Genomic DNA, 26923 nt, shown 5'->3' on the forward strand with positions numbered 1-26923 from the left:
TTAAAATTTCTCGATAAACCGGGTAAGATTATAAAAGCCGTGTACGAAAAACTGTTAAATAAATATATATATTTATGATAGCACTATATTTGTAGTCCTTAGATAATGTTAATGTTAAGTAACTTACGTTTATATTTTTATATATATTACGACTTATACGTATTTTCTTCTCCAGATGTTTATTAACTATTTCTATTATGACAAAGAACAGAATTCGTAAAAAGTACATTTTCATATCGATCTATCGTCTTTTAGGTTTGAATTCCTATTCCTTTTAGTTTGATTTACAAAAATAACTATTTCCAAATAACTTTTTATGAAACAGATGTATTTTTATGTGCCTCTTTGCAATACTAATAGGGATTTACAACGAAGCATAGAATAGAACAACAGGCTAGTTTTCAATTACTTTTTTCAAGCTTATAACCGATTTTTCACAATGGATACTATTCCCTGATAGTTACAAACAAAGGCGAACAATTTGGATGATACATTCTAACCAACGAATATTCTTTAAAGCAACTCCATCGCCAATTTTATTGTAATAAAAGAAAGTATTAGAATTTTGATCATCCATCAGCCGTTTAAGTCAACTTTATAAAAGCATCCCCTTAAAAGGAGGGTCTTACCGTTGTCACCACGCTTCACTGCGCGTGAACGTTACCGCAGATGATCAATATTTTCAAAGTAAGAAGCTTCTATCCATCGCTTTCATCCTTTATCACTCCTATTACTGAAGAGAAAGAATCAGGGAGTGATTTTATGCGATCTAGGCCTTTAGTTTAAAGACACATGTACAAAAAAAAATACAGTAATGATGGAAAATAATTCTACAAAACTCAAAACAGGTAATAGAATTCTCAATACGCTTTCTTTTCGGTAAATATGAAAAAGAAATACGATATCTTTTACCAAAAATACTATTACAATATTTGTGATTTGTATATAGTGGGATGTGTTTTTGTGATGGATTTCAGTTAGAATCGATAGAATTTTATAGAGTTTTACAGATGTCCATGGATAACATTAACCACTTATCATTAGGTAGTATACATACATATTTGCTTCTTTAACCTTACAAAAAAAAATATATTAAAAAAAATCTATTGAACCGAATCCCTGTCTCTTCAATAGATTCAAGGAAGGTCTATAGAAAATATCTGTGCCCAACCATGCGCTGAAGTGTGTGATTAACAGAACCCACTATGAGTGGTTCCAAATTAGCCAGTCCATGGAATATGTGGACCGTAAGGGACCTACAAAAGTATTAAAGGCCTGTCAGCCACATACGGAAAGATGAAGTATAGGGGTAAAAAATGAACATTGACAATTTTTTATTGATATTATTATATTTCAGAACAACTTATTACCAGAAAATTCTCTGATAAATAAATAAATACAATTTTAACTTGTATTTTTAAATAACGTCTTGTACATCATAGATGAAGGTTATGATCTTTGGACTCTTCATAATTTGGCAATGTTTGAACGTCGAACAGCGATGAATAAATATTGCTTAACTAATATACATATTTTTTATTTACTTTTTGACGTAGTGCAGCCATGTGTAAGCTTCAAAAACGTGATCCTCAAAGTAAAGTTAGAAATGTATTTATAGTTAAATTTCAACGTACCTATTCAATATACGAATTGCATCACTGGATCAAAACGATCAAAAAATTTCTGGTAGAGAATATATTTTTAAAGGAAAAATGCTGTTGAAAAATTCAACTGTTGCTCGTGACATAGGTAGGGGATTCCATCAATTTTTTTATGGTAACATCCCACATTTTCGGTATGCAGCTTATACGATATAAATCTGTCACTATTGACCGTGGATACATACAAATATAAGAATAGGTGATATCCACAGACCTGTATCTAAATAGATCCCGCACGTGATCGATTCAGTATGATTAAACCTCGAAATAAAGGAGGTGGATTCAACTCACTTTGATGAAATGTCATTTAGTCCGAAAGTAAGATTTCTTGACATCGGATGTCAATTAACATCAATAAATATGCCGAATTGCGCGGTAATAAATTGTACAAATTCCACAAGAAAATATTGCAGCGATATTTGACGGAGAATTCTATATCTATCATCTCTAAAACCTTCTTGATCGAGTCGATCGGAAAAAAGTGGCACGCTTGGTTTTCATACAAATAAAGGTACATGTGTCATCTATTTAGATATAGGTCTGTGGTGAAATCATATTCTGAGGTTAAGTGTGCATTTTCAGAGATGTCCGAGGTAGCTAACCGGAGTGCGAGGTTAAAATTTGGCTACGATGCTAAGCTAAACAAAACGAGTACGATGAGCTATAAATAGTTTAAAGGTACATCCGTATCCGTAGCTTCAATCTGTATCAAAAAACATAGCTGAGATAAGAAAGCTATCCCCAACTAAGCAATGAAAATCAAGTAATCCTATCGGTGAAATTGACACACATCTACTAGTTACTTCGTACATCTCTGATAAAAAGGCTCGCTTGACCTAAGGATGGGATACTCTACCGCTGTGAGTTAAAATGCATAATGAATAGTACTTCAAATACGGTGCAAAAAGAGATCTTCTTCAGAGCCGGCGTCAAAAGTCGCGGCTAATGTCCAGGAGATCGTGACTTTCCATTATAACTATTATTTAGTAATATAAACCTACTGCCAACTATAGGCGGCGGATCCGAAATACTTTTAAAACAAATTTTCAATTCAGAATACGCATAAAATAGGTACGATACATGGTGGCACGTATGGGGACACAACGTTATAGTGATTGTTGTTTCAACCATTACAATTTAAAAACATTGTAGAATTACTCATGCTTATTTTAGGTATTATTACTATTTATATTATTATGTAACGGGTACTCACGATATGCGTTTTTTATATTGCCGATATTTCGACCCAGTTGCATGGATCGTGGTTACGGCGAAACTGAGGTGGAGGGGAGAAACCGTTGACAAGTACTAGTAATAGATTAATGTATCTACCCTACGTCTAGTTCGTTTTTCTTTTCTAGGTTTCATATCACGACACTGCGCTGATATGTTCCTTAATGCGTTGTGATATTGCTCGTTTTGTCTGCCCGATATACGAGCTACCACAACTACCGTCAACCTTATAGACCCCTGGGCACTGGTATGGAATAGTATCCTTGGAGGAACGAAGATAGGCCACGAGCTTTTTAAAAGGCGTAAATATACTTTTTATGTTATATTTTCGCTCTAAAATCCTCCCTATCTTATCCGTGACACCTTTTACATACGGGAAATATGCAGAATGCCTCTGTACTACGCTGGAGGTGTTATGATTCCGTTCAGTTCGTTTGTGTTCAGTTGCGTGGCCATTGAGACGCAGGACCTTATCCAGGTGTTCCAACTCCTGCGCCAAATGATCATTGTCACATAATTCATAGACCCGGTTCGTGAGGGACTTTGCAACCGAAACTAAGTGTCTGGGGTGGTGGTGTGAAGTGCCGTGTAAGTATCTATCCGTGTGAGTAGGTTTCCGGTGAACTGCGTGACTAAATGTACCATCAGGGCGGGCCTCTAATGCGACATCCAAGAATGCCAACTTCCCATTGTCCTTCATTTCGCAAGTGAATTTTATACTCTCTATTTTATTTCTCCCCTCCACCTCAGTTTCGCCGTGACCACGATCCATGCAACTGGGTCGAAATATCGGCAATATAAAAAACGCATATCGTGAGTACCCGTTACATAATAATATGTCTCAATTCCGCGGTAATTTTAGTCTAAAATCATATATTATTACTATTTAGTATTGAAATTAGGGCTAAAAACCCTGAAGTTAGTTAAAGTGGATCTACTGTGATTCATCTTTATTCTTATTATACTAATCCCCAAATCTAATTGTTAATATGAACAGTATAATTGAACGTGTATGCAGTGCAGGCCGTATTGATCATAATTTAGATTGAGCTTACAAAGGACATAAGGATTACCATTCAGGCTTTATTTCTTTGCAATCTGCTCATTTATGCGCGTTCGAATTAGCAGGCGTGTTAGGTGATGGTCTGATTATGCCGTTTCATAAAACGTTCCTATAGTTTTACAAAGATGTTATTTCGTATATTGGATAGAATATATTTTACTTTCAGTTTCAGTAAGTTGTAGGAGGTAGAGCCCTTTGTAGTTTAACTTCAGAGACACCACCGTCACACCTACCTACTTTTACCTAAAACAGTACAATGCGTTACGGAAAGACATATTATTCGAACCGTTCCAACTTAGTCCTAAGGAGATGAACAGCATCTGTGGCCAACCTCTAGTAAGGCTGATCGTATGTGGGGTTGATTTTGCTACTTCTATTTCATACAGTTAACTTAAGCTCGCACCATTATAGTTTTAAGAAGACTATAACTGATATAATTATGTTTGATACCAAAATTAGCTATCACTTTATAGGAATAAGGAAAACAAAATCAGTATAAACGTATAACTCCTTCATTTTTTACGTTGACTACAAATAAACCGCTAAGTTCAATGTTAAAAGAGTTCAGTATCATGATGGTTAAACATAATATTACGTAAGATGATGCAAGCCACAAGTGAAAGTGTTGAGATGACGACACGATGGGCATTGCAATCTCTGGTTTAGATCTCGTGCCGCTAGTACTTATTTATTACTTTATGGATGAAATATGTTAAGAAACTTTATAATAACAAAACCTATTATTATTTCTGATTGCGTATGTGATTGTATCGGATGAAGGTATAAGACACCATTTTTATATAGATATACATCAAATGTGTCATTTCCGACAAAATCGTACTTCTCTACACAATATTTGGACAGGATCGACTCGTGTCTGTGTGATCGCATTACGGAAGATATAAATGCATTTGTAGAATGTATATTTCTGTAATTATACATAGACCATATTTGTACACATACACCTACACCATATATTTTTGATTGTACAGAATTAGAGAAGAGAAAAAACAGATATTTCGTGAATCGAGAACATAGCTGCCACATTATAGGCAATATTGATCCCAAAATTATATACAAGGATGAAGGAGGAGGAAGACCAATAAGGAAATTTGAAAAAAAAACGCAAAACAAAAATTAAATCTATCGCGCTAACCTATTGTATAAATCTGAGACATACAATGGTAGTCACAAATTGTCCTGATTTAATAATATTTTTTAATATTGCTCCTGCTCGCTCCTAAAACAAATACCTAATAACAACAAGACAAATAAAGTACCTTAGAGAAAATAATAAGAACCTGTAAAATCATATTAAATTGAGACTTAATATCAAACAAGCAAACATTTCATATTTACAGAGATACTCTTTTGAAGTATTATTATGAAAAATAAGAGAGATTACGCGTTACTTAAATATCAATATTTTGTCCAATTATCGTACAATGTGCATCAATTTAAGTGCTTTTTTTTATAACACAGGAGTAGCAGACGAGCATGCAGTCCACCTGATGGTAAGTGGCTACTGCCGCCCACGTACATCTGTAATCAACCCTAGATAGGATTGGATATTTCTACCTGAAGTCGGCCACAGATGTGCCGCTACCCTTGAGGACTAAGTTGGAACGCCTCGGAAAAGTCTGTCTCCCTTACCTTCAAAACGGAACACAGCAGCGCCTAACACTGCTGTTATTAGGCAGAAATTGGTGTGGCGGTGGTGCCGCCGGAGTCGAACCACAAAGGTTCTAAAGGTCCTATGTTCTACAATTGACTTTAGGATAAATAAATTTAATGCAATTAAAAGGCAAGAATTCTGTTACTCTTAAAGCGCTTTAGTTCTTAAACGTTTTGTTAAGATCTTCTTAAGTATATTTTATTCACGTAGAAATGTTGCAGTATTAAAATAGTGCAGTAAAATGTAAGGCAAATAGTTTCTCCGGAGAAATAGAGACTGCAACTAAAATGTAGACATTATGTGAAAATTAAACAGCTTCAGTAGGTACTTAACATGAGATTTTATACTAACTGTAGAAAATGTACTGTTTTATATAAACGTGAGAATTTTACACATACAAATTAAATTCAGCAGTGATAGCCTAGTGGTTAAGAAACTCGGCCTCTTGATCGGGGGGTCCGAGGCTCAAATACCAGGCGCACCTCTGATTTTTCAAAATTATGTGCGTATTAGATATTAATTATCACTTACTAAACGGTGAAGGAAAACATCATGAGGAAACCTGCATACCTGAGAGATTTAAAAAAAAAGTCTCAAAGGTATGTGAAGTCTACCAACACGCACTTGGCCAGCGCGGTGGACTATGGCCTGATCCTTCTCATTATGAGAGGAGACCCGTGTCCAGCAGTGGGACAGTAATGGGTTATTGATGATGATGAAATTAAATTCGAGATTTTTTTGAAGGTACTAGAACCCTTTGTGGTTCGACTCCGGCGGCACCACCGCCACACCTATTTCTGCCTCATGTATCATATTATGTATCATGTGATCTTACATATCGCGATAAGTTTGGACGGCTTCGGTACCTACTTAATGCGAACTCAGTACTGAGAATTCCTTTATGTTTTCGTAAAAACCTACAACCAATACATCGTTATAATTCAATTTTGTGTTTTCATTTATTCCACAGGAAATTTCCATGTTTCAATACATAATTTATTACATCAGACTTGGCATTAAATATCTTTGTTTCATTGGAAATACATATATCCATTGTTTTAATATTACCATGAGTCGTCCCCATAGTTGGTAATATAATTGGCCATCGATAAATATTATATTGCAATGCGCCCATATAATAACAAAAATCCTGGAATTCGTCATTAACTCTATACTGTTAAATGAAATTCCACACTATTGAATTTGTATTCTTTCTACCTAGAATTATATTTTGATAAAGAAAATCATAACGCAATGTAAAGTAATTTCGGTACAAATAGAAAAGCTAAAAATAGAAAATTGTAATTAGATTGTCAGATTTGGCAGCTATTTACCATCAGGTTTTAATAAAATTAAATAATAATCTAATCTTCTAATTCTTCTCCTTCTTCTTCAACCATTATTCACCCAATGCTCGGTATAGGTCTTCTCATGGTGTTTCCATGTGGTTCGATCGCGTGCCATTCCTATCTAATGACGGCCTGCTATTTTGACCAGGTCGTCGGTCCATCGTGCCGGTTGCCTCCCAACGTTTCTTTCGCCACGTCTTGGTCTCCACTTGAGGACTTTTCGGGTCCATCGGCCATCATTTCTCGGGCCCCGCCCATTGCTATTTGCGGTGCGCTATGGTTCGAGCTATGTCAGCCACTCCTGTCCTTTTCCTGATTTCAGCGTTAGGGATACGGTCTCGCATGTTAATACCTAACTTAGCACGTTCCATTTTTCGTTCCATAGTGAAGGTCCATGCTCCGCTCCGCTCCGAGGCTCTAATTAGGAACACAAAACTACTATACTTAATAGATCGTTGTTCCAACGAAATATTTGGCTTTTCGGCTTTATTTAATGTAAGAAAAGAGACACTAAGAAATACGAGATATATTAATATTCGGTGACCTCCCTGGCATTTTGTTACCAACTACATAGGAATATTTAATAAATAATCTCTCAAGTGCCTTTAGAAAACTGTTTTCCTTTTATATCATATTTTTTTTTGTTCCAGGAAAAATGAAGTACTTCACGTCGTTATTTCTTATAGCGGTGCTAGCGGCACAAGTATATGCTGTAAGTAATATTTTGTTCCAAAAACATGGAACAGGTATTTAATATTAGTACAAGAATTAATATGTTCTACGATGTTTACACTCACTGGCTTTGTATTCAACAAAATATGAACGACTAAGAAAATAATCTTTCTTAACGTAAGATGTTTGACGCTGTTCACGCTTCGCTGGTCGCATAGCTGGTAAAATTAACCAAATATTGTTTATGTTATCTTATTTGTTTTATGCTGGAGTAACGGAAAATAAATGTTGTCCAAAAATCTTACTTATAGAGCAATTATGTGCTTGGCTGGTGTATGTGTGTTCTGCTTGGTTTGATTGCTCACATTTCCGATCGTATAATCTGGGTTTTTTAAAAGAATAGTCAAAGAAAATTAAACGCTTATATATAATGCTCAGAAAAAAATATGCCGAGATTTTTTATGAAAAAAATAAAGTAAATACGCTGATGAAATTCCCGTATTCCATGAACTAATTAGCATCTGTCTTTTATAAAAACATGAAAAGAAAGTAAAACCGTTTAATTTATTGGAAATCATATTCAATCTATGGATTACTTACCCAATTAATCGAAATCTCTCATCCGAAAACAAAGGGGAAGTCCGTTGAGTACTATAAAAAGAGGCTAAGTACGTATCAGATCTCGCCAAGTGGTTCCGTCGAGATTACTTATAATTATTAAGTTATTATATTCATGTAATTGACAACAAGTGTACCTTAATATATATTTCGTAATATTTTTAAATGTCAAGCAAAAATCATTTTTCTACGCGCCTACACTGTTTTTTTAACCGACTTCAAAAAAGGAGGAGGTTACTCATTTCGACCATATATATGCTTTTTTTTCATTCAATAGGGATTGACATAGTAAAGTTGTCTGTAATTAAATTTAATATTAAGATATTATCCAGTCTACCTAGATTTTCGAAAATATTTTTAAACAATGTCTACGTTTAATCTATTGTAGATACTATAGCACGATCAATCAATCAATCAATCAGAAAATGTAAAATGTAATTAAAAACATGAATTTTGCAATTTAAAATATGACAAAACGTAAAAATTGTGGGCAGTATTGAATGGAAAATTGGGATCTTTTCATGCGAAGTGCGCATTTGATTTGCGAAATTGATTTCGAAGCGATGACTTTCAACGATTCGCCGCTTTCAGTCCGTGAGTACTTTACCCGTTATGACTTAAATGGCTTATCTGGATTATTACAGAATGAAGGTATACTCGTATGCTCCCCTAACGTGTGCCATATATACGTGCAAACGCTTTGCTTATTTAAGAATCGTTACATTGTACAATTGCACAATGAGGTAGAATTGTAGACTTTGAAAGTACGAGTACCCTTTGTGGATAGATTTCGGAGAAATCTATTTCTACATTCTTCTTTCATCTACATTCTACATCTATTTATGTCTGATAAAACCATGGTTAAGCGGTACTGTATATCGCTTAGAAGAATGTGGTAATGGAGTTATACTTATTCGAAGAATTCAAAGTTAGTGGATATCCTGAGGTAGTAATCTGACCTAAGTTGGGGTTGATTACGGATATCCATGGGCGGCAGTGCTGCTCAGATGAAATGGACACTTGTTTGCTAGGGTGGATCCGGTGTAATAAAACAAAAAAAAAATGAGAAAAAGAATAATTTTTTTACTCATAGTCCACCGCAAATAGGACCATGTCTTAGTTTAAAAATGTTGATAGGCCAATTATTGTTTAACATCAGACAAATAAAAACAAGGACAAAGTGTAATAAATTAAATTTGATTATAATCTTTAAGACAATTGTAGTAAAAATTTACACAAAAATATTTTTACCTTAAATTTATGACGTAATTTCAATGACGTATAACTTAACATTTCCAACTCAAATTAAAAAATGATGTTGATTCATGTTGTTGATATTTGCACGTAATAACGAAATAATTGCTAGCATCATTTGTTAACAACTTTACATTCACTTCAATATGTTGCAAACAAGTTTACGAAACAATATTGTGGTACTTACAATACATTCTTATAATTTCACAACTATCCATTCAAGTATCATTAGAACACAAACACTACTTAAAACTTATATCTCAGAACAGTCGCCTAATACATTTATTTACTCGGCAAATTAATTATTTCTATATTAATTACCAATTTCTGTTCTTGTCAGTTTCGCAAACAAACAGGTTTGCCTTTAATTAGTAAGGGAATAAGCTAGTAAGTTTAATTAGTAAAGGAAATTATACTTATTGGCAACTGCAAATTACTTGATATTATTCGCAAAGGCGTTCTTCAAATGTCTGTTTTTGAATATTTTGTTCATAATTCATACAGCAATTTAATTATATCAAAATTAATATTAAACTATAACTTTATAATATAGCATGCTATGTGAAAAAGGTTTTTTTTATGTCTTCTATCACGTTAAGGTATTAATTGATAATTTTATTTCTAGTCTAATGATTGTCGGTTATCAAAATAACTTTACCTATACCTACATGAAGTATATAAAGTTATTTCTTGGCTTACACATTGAAGCTGCTAAATACATGTTTTGTGTCATATACAAGTATTTTTGGTTTTGATATAGGTAACTGGAAAAATTTAGGTAAAAAATACTCGAATAGAATTACGGGACGTCCCGTTACATTCATTTTTATCTACATTGATAGGAATATTAAAAGAGTGCCTAAGTTATGTCTAGGTTGGTAATGTCTATATAAATCGTCTGTAAAGTTTCACATTTTGAATTATTTACACTTTAAGCCATCAAATAATTAATTTACTGCTTATTCGGCACTCTAATTTAATATGACTCAGTGTATAATCTCCAAAATCTAATTGAAATGTCATCTCGAGTAAACCAAGTGCCATACAGTTCGGCCGTATTTACAATTGACTATCAAACACAGTGACGTCTTGAATATTAATGACTAAGATTTCGTGAACCCTTGACCTAATATAGTTTGGTTTTGCTCAAGTCCCTGTAACCCCAGTAACAATGTGAATGTGATATTAATATATTAATTTTATCAGCAAATTCAGATTAGGGAATATTATATTTTAAGGATTTAACTGTAGTAATGGTCTACAATCTACATATGAAACAAAGATAGTATAAGATAGAAAGTCGTATGATGATGAAGATGAAATTTACAATTATGTGATAAATAACGATGACAAATGGTTGCCCGTCTAATTTTAGATTTACTCCATAAACTATCCAATGCAACTAATGCGTTCATATTTGTATGTTTAAATATTACTCGTTTCATCATGAGAAGTAGTAAAAATATTAAATTATCTAATCAATTATATGAATGGACGGCGAGGAATACTAGGAAGGTACTCGATAATATTCTCAATGGTATATGAAGGAATCCGCTTTTGGTCAGCATTAAAATTATGTGAGAAAAGACTCGTGCTCAACAATGTGGTAAACACAGATTAATGATTAAGTTAAGTATACATTTCAATAATTTATTGCGAATATTATTGCATTAAAAACTTCTTACATTTTGATCATACTCGTACATGTTTGATAGGTATGTGATTCGTGCTCTAAGTGACTAGTTTTATTTGATCAACAAAAACTTCAAACGAACATGCGTTTGCCCAGCAATTAAATTTAATAGATGACAAATATGTATTTACTTACTTTTAGTCCTATTACTTTTAGTACTCCTGTAATAAAGTAGGTATAAGACGTTAACGGTGTTTTAGAGTTCTATGAACAGGCGAATGTCAATAAGTGTAAGCCCATAAATTACTCAAAAAGATACCGTTCTGCCCCAATTCAGATAAATTCATGGCCAAAAGTGGTACAGCCGAATGACAACTTTATGAAATCTCAAAACGGATAAAGTTGGAAAATGGTTCGCTTCATATTTAATCAGAAATTGAACGTTGTCATATCGCCGATATTGGTATGACAAAGGAAAATCCCTATTTTAATTCGATCATAATTATTCTATAGCCATCGTGCAGCACAATCGTTATCACGTGTATATACTAGTACTTATTACCATACGTTTGAATTTTAAAACCGGCTCCAAAAGCAAACACGCGTATATTTGTATTGTTTATGTTAATTTTTGACATAATGATTTTTCTGTATATGAAATGAAGAAAATTAGCATATGAGCTCTGCACGTTTCTGTGAAAGCAAAATAAAATATAAGGGACTTTTTAAATTAGGTTGTCTAGACTCGAGACGAATTTAAAAAATACCAATGCAATTTAACATGGAACTATGAATACATTTTGATTGAATTGCAAATTTATGTTCGAGTATACATTTTAAATGTATTGAATACAAATCATAACTGACATTGATTTATCAAGTTGTACACTTAATAAATAAGTAACGACTTAACTCATACTTCTACATTAGGATTTTCCACATCATGCATACTATATGCACACAGCTGATTTACAAATAAAATCAAGTCTAAGCTAGTCGTATCAGAGTTGTTGATACAAACAACGTTCAGTGTCTACAAAATAAAACAAAATATCCAAAAATCTGTGCTAAAAATAGTGCATAAGTTGGTATAAAATAAAAACCCAGAAAAGTGAAGATACATTTTATTTTACCTGTTTCTAGATAGGTTCAGATTTATTGATGTTCTTGGCTCGTGTATTTTGAACAGGAATTTTAAGCTTGTTTCCATTATACGAGCCCGTCTGTTATATTATTCTCCTTGGCTCGCCTTTATTTCATTCTGAGGCAGGAAACGGTTGAATACAAAGAGTGAACAGGATATTAATCTTGAAATTGTATCCTTCTGTGAATTTTATAGCTTTCTTCAATATAAGGGGGGAAATTTGATATTCTTCTTCTAATTTTTGTTGTTTATTACTTTTGTCATTAACACAATCGACTAACGGCGATTGGTTAGTATAATGGTCTAGGCTTTATTTTTATTTAATACTCATTGATTTAATTTATTTCGAGCTAATTGCAATTGTACCGTAATTATATTAAAACTCATTTTTTACACTCTTCAAACTTACTTGTAACGAGGAACATACTTGTGAATAGACAATAAAATAACTTAAAGTTCTCTTACTTACTAATAGTGAATGTTACTTTGTGTTATGTTAATACTTAATGTTCTAATTGTAATTATTAGAAGAGCTTATGTATGTAATGTGCACGCCCCCAACAATGGTATATAAAAAAGGTTTTAGCCGTATAGGTTTTATTGATATGTACAAGATAGGCCGTGATTACTATTGAAAGGACCTTAACTATTCAGAGAGTTAGGAATTTCTAAAAAAAATGGTATAGCTACATAATCAAGTAATTATTATACGCAATATCTATTTAATCCAATTACATTGAGGATACTTAGTTATTTCCTGTATCCTAATAGGACATTACAAAGGCGTAATCGTCTAAGGAACAATAGAGATTTGTATCAGCACAAATCGATCTAACAGATTAATGCATATTGCATGACGACATCCTGTTCTTCCGTCTGATTGTTAAGTGACTTTGTTTCTAACGTTGCTACACCATAATCTTGTTAGCACTGTTGCGAATCAACTGTAGTATAAAATAGAAATACAAATATTTACATTAAGTACATTAAATAGTTTACTTTTCTCTAAATGCTGTATTTTTCTACAAGCTATTTATGCGCGGTTTAAGTCAGCTTCGTTCTGGTGTGAAGGTTGTGGGGCCACGCCACGCCAAATACCATTTTACGGCATGTGATCTTTGTGTTTGTGTTAGACCTGTGCTTATTAGCATTTAGTTTCTAAAAGACATTGTTTATACAAAGCGATACGACTACAAGGCTTAATATAACATCTGTAAGCAAGGAACCGTTAAATTCCAACAATTATTTAATCAAACTATTTACAGAACTAGTTGTGTTTCTATTAGGTAGATTCTTCGATCACTAATAAGGGTCGATTGCTTTAACACCTACATTATCTAAACGTCTCTGCGTTGAATTGATCTTTAATCTAAGCTCTTTCCATAGATACCATGGGAAGTGACACAGAGTTAAAATCGAGCAAAATACTCAAAAAAATCATATGTTTTAATTTTTAGCCTGCAACCTTTTTCAGTACTCCATATATCATCAGCTATCTAGCAATGAAAATTTCATCAAAACTAGCCCAACCATATTGGAAAGTAGCTGGAATAGAGAAACAGACAGCCCAGCAATGCATTTAAAGGGATGTGCTTATCTATTTCAAAATAGCGTGCAAATAAAAGTATTTGTACCTATTGTATTTCATATCACTAATTAAGTGACAATTAATCATTCTTCCAAAAATAATTTAAACACAATTGTCGTAAATAATATTCCTTGCGTGTAGCGTTATAAGTTACACTGAGGGATTTCAAAATTGTTAACCATGTTGCTCATGGATGCACTCAACATCAAGAGACGAAATCGCGGACAAAACCTAGTTTTATCTATTTGTATTGATGAAACGACATTTGACTTTCCCTTTATTCATAAAGATTTGAAATACGTCAGCTTTGTTAAAGATAAAGACAGCAAAAAAGAACGTAAATTAAAATTCCAAAGCCGAGGCGAAATTACGAAGTTTTTATTCAATTAGACTTCGCGTACTTCTGCATAGTACTGGCAGGAATCCGTAGAAGTCTTGTTCAAGTTTTGTTTGTAAGTTTTCACCTTTAAACGAGTAGCTCAAGAATACGGATAGTATTCTTTAAAGTTTTTGATTGAAAACTTAATTATTATTTTAATAACAAAAAGTTAGACCTACCTAATCAATGTAATAGTAATTAGTTTTTAAAAAAGTGTGTTAAAAAAACTAAACACGTATACTAGTTAAATGATACTAAAATAACTTTTACATACCTTAAACCAATGTTATCCACAGGAAGGAGTTACTAATACGATATTTTATATTTATATAATTTATTTCGGATAAATTACCAACGGTTTTATCTAATTTACGTATATACGAGTATTTATGTACGCTTCAATAAAAAAATGCAAAATAAACATCCAATTATAATATTTATTAGAGGTGCTATATTAAAATTTCTCGTGGTAAATATAAATAAAACTCTTCACTGCTACTATTACACATATAAGTAATTTCATAACAAAAATCTGTACCTACTCGAAACTGTTTGGATATTATCGTACAACCAAAGACAATTATACGGTGTAATTGCGTGTAACTCAGGTCATGGAAATTAGAGGACGCCAATTACCGTCACAACACCTAATGCAGTTGTAAAAATACGTACGTACAAACATACTCAATGGCCTGATATTGTAGCGAAAACGGAGTGTGATTCAGAGTTCAAATAAATCACTTCAAATAACATATTTAAAATTGATTAAAACTTATTAAATGGCTAAGAAAAATGTTGAAAACATACCTAAAATGAAGTAGGTAAAAATAAGACCGGCAACATTTTCTTGAAGGTTTTTGATGTCCACAAAGCGCACACAATGCTCACCGCATTACAATACTACAATTTTAAAGTTTCTTATAGACCCAACCCTAATGGGTCATTAAAGGGTTGATGATCATTATGTAAACGTTCTATCCTGGACTGGGTATGAGTGCAATTATGTACCAGCCGTTAAAACTTATGGATCCTTCGGACAGTTTCAAAACATTCCGTACTCGGGTAGCTACTAAATTGTGAGGGTAACATAACAAGATTTTAATGTCTCTAACTGTCTTAAGACTTTTACTTTAACTCTTGCTTAAAGTAAATTAAAGATTGACATGAATTAAGAAACCCTTATTTTTCGAAGTCGGTCAAGAATGTATAAGACGAGAACACTAAGGGTAATAATAACGCTTAATAACGCTTTCTACACTCACAGCCCCACACTAGGATTCCCTGTATCGTAGGTGCTACGGACACACACAGAGACAAATACACAAACACCCAGACCCAGAATCAGAAATCTAAATTCATCATTTAGAAATCTGTCTGGCCGGGGATCGAACCCGGGACCCTCTGCGCGTCAGACCGGCATGGTAACCGCTCCGCCACGCGGGTCGTCAAAAAGGGTGCGGTAAGACTTTATCGATGGCAAATTAAAAGGCACGTTTTCACGTTCAAAATATTTATATCTCCATTGTATTATAATATGTTTTATGAAAATAAAGTAGCAACGAGCATGTAGTCAATCTGTTGTTTACTGGTAACTACTGCCAACGGATATAATTATGTACTCAACCCCAAATAGGTTTGCAGTCAAACGTGAAGTAGGACACATGCACTGCTCTACACTTAGATAAATCGTAAATTGCTTGTGTAACTGTATCTACGTAACACACCCATTAAATCAGAACATCGCAGTTCTCGATACTGCTATTATAAAGCACAAAATAAGTGGAAGATTTCACACAGTTTTTTTAAGAACTCTCAAGTGTGCTGGTTTCCTTACGATGTTTTCTTTTACCCTTCAAATAAACTATAACTTATTTGTATAACGCAACGCATACATTTGAAAACTACATTTGACATGCCTGCAATTTTAGTTTAATATGCCTTTTACCATTAACCTGTCACTACTTCTTGGTTTACGTCAAATTAGATACGATACATACGATATGTCAAATTAGCAACAACATGTTGGTAATCTAATTGATCAATTATCAAACCGCGTTCAGTTTCGCTTAGTTGCAATATTTGTGTGTAGCGATTATCCATAAGTACAAATGCTCTTGCAACCAAGTGTTTTAAGACTTGTGCTCACTATGCATCGTTAAAACTTGTTGGAGCTTTCTAGCGGATAACATATCACACTCTGGTTAACTACAAACTTCTGAAAACACATAACACCTATTTAATCTGTTTAACTATTTCATGGCTTGAATTCTTGCTTTGCAAAAGTTTATATTTTTTAAACTATTTCCTTTTTTAAATTGGCGTTAGATAAAAGTAGGTAAAAAGTTCATAGGATACTACTGCAAAACATAAGGAAATTAATACAATATTTCAGTCAAAAATAAGGAGAAAATAGATTAAGAAATACAAATATTTTATAGAATCATTTTTGTGAGCAATCCTAAAAAAAAAGCAATTGCATTCTTACCTGCAACACGCCTCTTTACTTTTGCTTACTTTCTACTTGTACATTCGAAAACATTCATACAGACATAGATATTCTTATTTACTTATGTCTCGTAGATAACCATCTAGTAGGAATGACCACTTTTAGCATGGGCAACTCGCCCTTTAGAGATTGTGTCGACGGTGCATCGCTTTATTGCATTCAAATGCTGCATCGGGCGTTCAAAAGTAGCCGCGAGCGACACTCAAACTTGCGCAGGATGTAGCGTTTTATCACTGCATCTAGTTTTCGAAAACAACTAAATCGTCGATAACTGATGCTAGAAATAGCATGTTTTGTAGAGACCTTACTTATATTATTGCCAAACAATGTGTGTTCAAATATTTTACATACAAGGCCGACAAATACCGTAACATACGGATATCCTATTACACACCTCGATTGTGAATAAGTGCTACAATAATACACTATTGATCAATTAAACGTTTTTGTGTTACGATTACCTAACTTTATATTTTGCTTTTTACTTATATCAATATTGTTGTAGACACAGATATAGTCCGCGCCAAACCGTTAGTCCGCTCTAAAGTTGTTGCGAGCAGGTGTAGTCATAAAATTTGCTATGGCGACGCTACTCATTTCTATATTCAGAGCGGACTAGCAGTTTTACGCGGACTATACCATATACTCGTACCACTCTATCATGATATGTTAAATATTAAAGGAATACTATAAATGATACATTAGCTAATTACGTAAAGCGTTTATTAATAAACGATTTTAATTGTAAGGCGATTTAATTATTGCGCTCGCACGATATACGCAAACCACAAAGAAGAGACATTAAGAAAGGACGCGTGTCGAACACGATACCCGTTTAAACTTATATACTCTTATACAAAGTATTTTTAAATAGTAGCGCCGCGGTGCAATTTAACCGTTTACGAGCGATCCTCGCTCGACGTCGCTTCTATATGGCCAGATCCTTGAAATTACTAACTTGATAGTAATACATATATTACTGGGTTTCCTATTATTTACGTTGACGATCATGTAAAAAAGGTCATCATCATCATCATGTAAATCATCAAGATCATGTAAAGGTGGTAGAACCCTTTGTGGTTCGACTCCGGCGGCACCACCGCCACACCTATTTCTACCTAATAACAGCAGTGTTAGGCGCTGCTGTGTTCCGGTTTGAAGGGTGTGGTAAGGGAGACAAACTTTTCCGAGGCGTTCCAGCTTAGTCCTCAGGGGTAGCGGCGCATCTGTGGCCGACCTCAGGTAGGAATATCTAATCCTATTTGGGGTTGATTACAGATGTCCATGGGCGGCAATAGCCACTTACCGTCAGGTGGACTGCATGCTCGTCTGCTACTGCTATATTATAAAAAAAAATGTTTTTATAGATTATCCTTTGTTCTGATTAATGATATTCTGATGATGATGATGATGATACCAATGATGAATAAAATATTTTAATCGGCTTTATAATACAACAAGATATTATGATTTTCGCTTGAATAAAAATCTAAATGCATTACTTTCCTGTTACTTTAATGAAAATCAAGTATAACATAATTCATTCTTTCGTTTTCCTTCTCCCGTGTCTTAAGCTTTTCTTATCATCGCTTTAATGTTGCGAGATTTTGTCAAAATTGTTTTGAGTGCTCGAATACAATAACAGTATATGTTTTTCTTACCTCAATTGTTATTAAAACACTTCTTATCTACACCTCCCAAGATATGTCAATATTTTTTGAAGGAACATCGTGTGATACGCCTTTTACAGAAAAATTAAGGTATATTTTTATATGCTCTAGCGTTTCGTTAAAAAGCCGTCAATGCTGGCTGATTTACATAAGACCATCGTCATACTTATCAGAAGTGGCAACGCAACATTCTGTTATCGGTACCTGACTATGATGTATACCAACTTGTGGACAGACAGCCATGGGCAGTTGTGACCACATACTCAAGTGGGCATTTTTTTTTTCTTATAACTAAAAATCGCATCACATAATGCCTATGATCGTACAAGGACCTAATCTTGAACGCAATCGCGTTACTCGTTAGTAATCTGAGCGTCGCGTGCCTCGCTTGTAGCATTGAGTTTTATGACGTGAATATTTATAACTGGGAGGTTTCACGTGGATTGTATAATAATTTCCATATTATACATACTCTTTGTCTCACCTTTATACTGGCAATCAAGTTAGAGATTTGTTTATTATACCTAGGTTTAGCCGGAATTAGGTTTACCGATTGAAGTTAGGTAAAACTACTCGTAGGTATAATCTGCTTAAATAAAATATATCCATGTCACACATAATCTAATAAGCGTTTTTTGTGGATATACCTCTAGCATAATTTCACGCGTTTTCTATTAGGTGTGCACAATGTATATTCCAACCTAACCTATCCAAACCTTAATAAGACGCATCGATTTGTTTTCTATATAAGCAAATTTTGTCGTGAAAATTGTTATTATAATAGTGACCGTTATTTTAGAAAAGAAGTAATAATCGAATTATAATGATAATACTTATTAGAGGATTATTTATGGCATTATTGTCTGACATATACCTACATATATATTTACATATTAACCACTTCTTTTTTTACAGCAACCTCAATTTATAACCTTTCAAGACGGGAAACTCGGTGTCAACTTTGGTGGCTACCACGCAGGCGTTGGCATTGGTGGGCTTCTAGGTATGTTATATTCGAAATTATTTATTTGTCTTTCACAATTACTAATATATTACTAACATACATATACCTGAAAATTTGTATCTTCATTGGAATGACAGAGGCGCCATCTGTTGAAAATTTGTCGTACCAACTCAGAAACCTTCGTGGACTCATGCACAACACTTTCAAGTTTCTACACGATCAAATGCATTGTATTACTAAATGTATTATTCTTCAGCAACAAAATTATTATGCTTTTTTATTGCGAGAGATTGTAATAAAGAGAAAATATACCCAATATAATATAATTGGTATTATTCATTTAGTTCATTCAACTATTACGATTTTATTAGACGCAGTAGCAAAGCTCTTTTGTTAGAACAATTTATGTTTTCATATTTCATCCGAAGAAAATTATTTTCAGACAGGGCCAATAAGCATAGTCTGTAAACACACATCTATTCAAGATAAACATTTTTGTCCGTACGTCGGCGTGGAATTGTAGGACGAGCACGAACGATCGGTCGAAACGTTACCAAATTGTGCAAATATTATTAGATGACCCAACTTCTATCGAATAAAGTAATCTATGCAAACCGTAATGAAAAATGTGAACATGGTGGAAATCTGTTGTTTGGAAATGTGATGTGTTCGTGAACATTTCACAGGTACCATCGTTGTAGCTATTTTTGTAATAGTGGTTTAAATCTATCATGTCTAGTATGAATTATGATAACCAGCCATATGAGGTTTAATATTCAAGGATGGCTATATCGAAAGTCATTTTTAATCAGTGTATGTATTTCATTATCATCTTCAACTCTAAAGGGTTGTGTGTTAAGACCACCTTTTAAAGGTAGAACTGATATCTGGTTAATATATTCGCAGAATATGTGGGGGATAATAACAGATAATTAACAAAAACAAAATACGTATGAAACTTTTCCACGAACTTATTAATATTAACAAAGATTAATTTCCAAACATTCATTATCGAAATGAAAGAGTACGTGGAATAACGTGATATTCGATATTTTAAACTCCAATACACTCTTGCCCGTCAACAAAATGCATTGTGTTGATAGAAAACAAAACAGACTCGGCATTTATTCATTCTCGTTTATAAAAATAATAAATAATGAGGGATATTGTAGTCAGATCTGAAAAAACAATGAACATCGGATCACCGTAGCATTTAATGAAAAAACCTAGGGACCGTGTATTTGCTCTTTCAATTGCTGTGCTTTGTTTTTGCAATACCGAAGCAAAACCAATACCTCTTCCCGAAACATCTGCGCTATTGGGGCGATTGGTTTTCGATATCGAAAGCACGGCTTGAAGAAAGGCTAATCTATGTTTCTACAGTTTCTTGTTTTAAAATTTCGGGTCGGTTTAGTTCAACCAAAGCTGTGTTTTACGCTTCAAACTAGGAGTGCAATTGGATTGGTAGAAAATTCCATTAGGAATCCAGTAGTTTTGGTGATTCAATTATCTTGATAACTTCTGTTATTAGTCTTTGCGATCGGATTCCAATTTAGGTGCTCTGATAACTGTGATTAGAACTACATATATTGAAGTAAGCTAGAACTTTCATGACCTGTTCGTCGATTATTTAGAGATCAACTAATGCTGATACGCAAAAAGATGGTATATAGGTACCTACTTCTGCCGTTAAGTGTTGCTATATTTTAGTTTAAATGGAGTCATGAGACAAACATACACGAAGGATATAACTTAAGGCTGCAGTGACTTACTGTCAAATGAATGCTCGTTTGCTTGCTTAGTTCAAAACTTGATAAAGAAATTGTTAACATGTAACTTCGTTGTGGTTATGTTCCGCCTTAAAACACTGAGCGGATTTAAACTATCCTCAAATAAGACCAGTTAATTTATACCGTAAATATGTGACGTTACTTCAAGCCCAGTCACAGAGGTGACTCCTAATGGAATGTTACATTAACTAATTAATCCCCTATTTACGCCAGTTTGATGAGTGCTTAGGACTTAAAGAAAACAGTAATGGACTGAAATATTTAGTGATTTTCTGACATTTAGATATTTCGTACTATTTGTAGTGTCCCTATTGATTACTATTTTAGATTCTGACACAAAAGGAACTCTTACAATAACAGTGTGTTTTTTAGTTCAAAAACTGCTTTTACGTGAAAAAAAACGTAAATACTTTTTTATATATAAAACAATTGTTTACGAGTAGGCACCACACCAATAATGATAACCTTTGTGTATTTCTTATGATTACATTTTCAAATCAGTACCATTTCTAAGATAATTTTGAACGCAACTGTGCCTTACAAACTAATGTTTTGTACTTGTGTCTCTTCTACAATGGAATCCAGTGCATGTAAAAATTAAATTTTGTTAATATTTTATTTTTATGACTATAAACATGGTTCGCTACTACAACTGGTGAGAACTTAGTATTCTACGACATATTTGCTTAATATTACATCATTTGTTTTTGTCCATTCCATTAATGGCAAGCAAAATTGCATTAATCGCTTGTGTTGTAAGTGACATTACTCACATAATTAATTTAATTACTGAGCCTCGGTGCGTAATTACGACAAGATTCATAGCAAACCACAACACAACTTAGCGTTGTGTCGTAATGAGAAGCCACAAACACTGGAACTGCTTACTTGTAATTTGTAATGCTCTAGTAATATATTACTCTCGATAAACTAAAACTTAAGGGTAAGGATAATGTTTGTAAGTATTTAGCTCTTAAGTTCCCTAAATTATTATATCAATACAGCTTTTCTGTTACTTATAATTCAGACGATAATATGTTGACGTGAATCTATTACTCGAGCTATTATAAGTCCTTCGAGCTATTATGGTTAAAGAAGTGTAAACTTTTATTATCCGTAAAATCTTGATATCACTGTCAAGGTATGACAAGGACAATTAATATAGGTATAAATAATACCTTATTCAACTGCGATATTTTTTACACTTTATCGTATTTTTACTTTTTGATTTTTACAACTCAAACTCGATTATTATCGCTCGTAAATATAAATTACCTAAGAAAATGCTTCTTGGGTTTTTCCATACATAACAAAACTCAAAAAGTATGACGTTCGTCATTACTGAATATTTAAATATTAATATGGTTAATATAGATGCACGTGGTTTCTTCCATTCACTTTTTAAGGAAGTTGCAATAATAAGTATTTTAATTGCTTAAGTATACCTAAGAGGAATATTCGACTTTTAGGCATTTAATAAGTCAACTGCCACAGACGAGTTAACCGAATAGACTTCGAATAAGTATAGAATATTTAGAAATCTAAATATATATAAATCAAAGGTGACTGACTGACGTAGTGATCTATCAACGCACAGCCCAAACCACTGGACGGTTCGGGCTGAAATTTGGCATGGAGGTAGATGTTATGACATAGGCATCCGCTAAGAAAGGATTTTGATCAATTCTAGCTCCAAAGCGATAAAATAGGGGATGAAAATATTACTTCGTAACGCGAACGAAACCGCGGGCAAAAGCTCGTCATAGTATAAGGAGACGACGCTGTTTAATTAGCACTAACTAACCTTTATAATAAATATCATCCGTGGCTAAACATATCTTGCGACAAAAACGTATTTTGTTCACAGTTCCTTCTTTATTTTGATATGAAATCTTTTCTTTTAAGGTGGCACAGGAACCTCTGGAGGTTTGTACGCTGAGGCTGGCACTCCATATGGACAATCAGCAAAAGCAGGCCTTGGTGGATCCGTGGACGAGAAGGGAGGTGCTTCAGGTAACTAAACTTATTTTATTAAAAAACTGTAACTAATATTCACTCAATTAAAGATGTCGTCGTCTAAAAATATTAACTAGACTAAGCTGAACCGATCGGAAAAGTTTGTCTCCCTTAACACACTCTTCAAACCAAAACACAGTAGCGATTTACACTACGTCGAAATAGGTTTGGCGGTGGTGCTGCCGGAGTCGAACCACAAAGGGTTCTACCCACCTTCAAATTTTATAAGTATTATGTTATGAACGAAATCATGAAATGAAGTGGAAAATAACAATACTATACGTAATGACAAGCAATGAAACATTAAGTACCCGCTGGTTTTACCTCGAACTTTATGTTAAAGGTCTTAGTAATTATTACAATTACAGTGACTTAATAACGCCTTTCAATAAGGAAATATAATAAAGATAACCATTATACACTGATTTAAATAATGTTAAAGTAAGTTTATAAAGTACAATGTTTGGTAATTATTATTTAAGTCAGTAGAACGTATATAGCTATTCGATTTATTGTGAATAACTGTAATATATATCAAATAAAATTTTAGAGTGCTACTTTTAAAATGCACCGCTTGACTGAGACTCAACGTAGCTGTGGGATGCTAATTTTTATACAGTACTTACGTTTGAAAAAAATCTCCCTTTATAAAGAATCTTTAGATATTTACAAGCGCTTTAACATCGATATAGATATATATTATTTACCCCGTGAGACCTAATATTTCGGAGTTACTACGGATTAATCTATAATTAATTAATCTGGAAAGCCTATTTTACGTCGTTCATAGACGCCTAAGTCAAAAGTAATTAGAGTATCTCATGTACCAGGGCAGGGCACTTTTGTTTATGCTTTAGTATCATTAATTTACTAAATTAATGATACTAAAGCATAAACAAAAGTTGTGATTTTAAATCAATCGCTATCCATATTTATGAATTCATTTTGATTAAAATGATCTTGTTACTCTAGGTGGTCTGTTCGCTGGAGCCACTGCAGGAGGCAACGTGAAAGCCTCAGCAGGTCTTGGTGGAGGAGTTAACGCAGCGAGGTCGGCTGGAGGCGGTTTTGCATCTGCTCAGGCTGGAGACCACTTTGCTTCTTCCGGACTGGTAGGTGACAACAATGCCAAGGAACTTAGGAGAAGAAGAAAGGAAGAGAAACAAAAAAGGAAGGAGTTGGAGAAGGCCTTACGTGCCCAGTATAAGGGACAATAAGTTCTAAGAAAGTGTTTCATGTCTTATTCTACTTGTAATTTGCTCTTATACTCATTGAGTTAAAATACTCCAATTATTCCCAAACCTGATGTATAACTTTTTAATACTTAAAACCTTTTTAACTATGTAGTTTGTCTAACCATATTTGTACTGTATTTGGGTGTATAACACAATAATCAATTCTAATAAAATAAATGGTCTAACAATTTGTAAAGTGCACTTATTTAATGATTATCTAATGATCCTCTATTATGTTAATAGTGAAACTAACTTCCGAATACCCTCAAGAAGGTAAAATATCCAATTTTATACCCGCATGCACGTAATGTATTGGTGCTTTTAGAAATTCACTTAGTTCTCATAATGTATTCGGGACGTCGTGTTCTAAGCTTGTTTTGATCACGTAGTATATACGCTTCATAATTTCGCAATTGGCTAGTTTTCAAAATGCATTAACAGATTAGCACGATTTTCTGTTCTGTTTGTAGTTTTGTTTTCTAATAAGGATTATGGGAAATTTTATTAAGTACTTGTTGAATGTATTAAGTAGTTGGTAAAGCACGGCTATCTAAGCTATAACATAAAGTTAAGGAGTTATTTTTTGTTTGATCAATTGACCTTAGACTTATATTTTAATTTACTAAAATGCAATCTTCAGGAATGATACTGATGCATGTATATATTTGAATACGATATCAAAATGTTTAAAAGAATTTTTTTGCAGGCAGGGGAAACATCTGAACAAGGATCAGGCGGAATTTTGCACACCAGTACAAATGATGTTCAACCGCTTGAAGTCAAACCTATCTCTGGCAATGTACAGGGTGATTTCAATATTGAGGCGACCAATGAAATTAAACCTCTGGAGTTTGTACCACTAAACAGTGGAAAATCTGAAGTTCAGACAAAGGTGGAGGTCAAAGGTGATATACAACCGCCAGTCATAGTTAAAGAAGTGAGTAGACCATGGAGACTAGACGATTATTACTACCGTAAACCAATATATTCTACTTTTAATTTCCCCGATATATTTAATTCTGTGTTCGAAGTGCGTCCACGTTCAGGATATAGCCGTCGGCCTTGGATGATGACACATCGGAATTACAATCCTAGAATTTATAAGGTTTGTCTTCAAGTCTTGCGGACCGCACCAAAGGCTTTGAGGCAGCTAACGTTTTGCAAAATATAACAATTTGATAATTTTTACCTGCACATTATGTGTTTAATGTTACCACAATTACTTCTTGCCTAGCAACTGGGCTCATTAACAAGTTTGTGTTAATAATGTTGATTTGTATGAAATACTGTAATATGGTTTATTATAGCGTTTTAATATCGATGTAATAAACAGGTATACGTGGAGCCACAACCGCAAGTAGTGGAGAAACATATCATCCACACGCACTATAAACCTCGCCGCCAACATTTCCGCAAAACGGCGTACGTTGGTGGTTATATTGGGGGTGAGGGAGATGTCGCGCCCCCTGTTATTTACAAAACTGAACCTGCTATTCAGAAGAGAATTGATGTCGGTGCTGAAGCTAGCGCAAATGCCGGCGCTTCTGTTGGTGGTGATGTTCACGGCACTGGTCAGGTTTACACAAAGCAAATCACTTACCAAAAGAATCCAACTTTATTCCAGGACATATTTAATGTGAGTATGGATCAAATATTTTAATTCTATGCCAACTAACTAAATTTATTAAAATAAAACAAATATTTTAAGTTTCGCTCACATAATTAGCAAAGATATTATTTCGACATTCCCAATCAAATTCAATGACTTTCAGCACATCAAGAAACTTTTAGTTTTCTTGTTAATTACTTTGAAACAAATTTGATTTAATTACTTTGAAACAAATTGGAGCTACACATATTAAATTGTTCAACAATATGGCAATAAGTTATTTTTCGACGAATATTTTCAGATCCCAATTCAAACGTTGAGAGCGGTGGGTAATTTACTCAGCAACACGGCGGCGAATACAAACATTTCCGTTCAGAAGTCCGCCTCGGTTCAAGCAGGTGCTTACTTGTGAAACATGAACATTATTTAATTAAGTTACTCAAATTTTTGTACGGAAGTTTTAATAAATGAGGTAATGAGGGAAATTATTTAGCTCTGTGTTGAACCAAAAATGAGATCAAATAAATGCTGTCCTCATAATTACATGTCTAAACATAAGGTCACTAGGTAGAGCTAATATTTTAGTACTTAATGTAGCATTTTCTCAAAAACAAAGATATGATTTATGAGTTGTAGTTATGTAAAGTTTTAGAAAAAGAAATTATGTATTAATTTTTTACGGTCAAGATAAGACGCGAAAGCGACCTGCGTTATACAAACAGAGCCCAAGGATAATCTCAGCGCCTCCGTTGCCCTCGTAATTTTGATGATATTTTTATCTTTCTAGCTTTTATTATGTTTTTATTTTTTACGACCGCCACCACAAACGGAAAGTATACACCGAAGGCAGAGATGAAAAATATT

The 26923-nt window shown here is 33.7% G+C and overlaps 1 protein-coding gene across 2 annotated transcripts in view; it reads left to right on the top strand.

Moving 5' to 3' along the window:
• LOC140744850 (uncharacterized) overlaps positions 1-26923 on the top strand; it is a 36323-nt gene that overhangs the window by 1976 nt on the left and 7424 nt on the right. For both annotated transcript variants that reach the window (XM_073076542.1, XM_073076543.1), the window contains exons 2-8: positions 7632-7693; positions 19361-19448; positions 23105-23212; positions 24188-24327; positions 25157-25387; positions 25784-26086; positions 26361-26457. In XM_073076542.1, coding sequence (XP_072932643.1) covers positions 7637-7693; positions 19361-19448; positions 23105-23212; positions 24188-24327; positions 25157-25387; positions 25784-26086; positions 26361-26457 — 1024 coding nt within the window. In that variant the 5' untranslated portion in view covers positions 7632-7636. The remainder of the gene's footprint in view (positions 1-7631; positions 7694-19360; positions 19449-23104; positions 23213-24187; positions 24328-25156; positions 25388-25783; positions 26087-26360; positions 26458-26923) is intronic.

The sequence above is a fragment of the Epargyreus clarus genome, unplaced genomic scaffold (genome assembly GCF_041222505.1).
Source record: "Epargyreus clarus isolate Ecla_fem2 unplaced genomic scaffold, WU_Ecla_fem_2.2 ptg000009l, whole genome shotgun sequence".
In the NCBI taxonomy this organism is placed as follows: domain Eukaryota; kingdom Metazoa; phylum Arthropoda; class Insecta; order Lepidoptera; family Hesperiidae; genus Epargyreus; species Epargyreus clarus.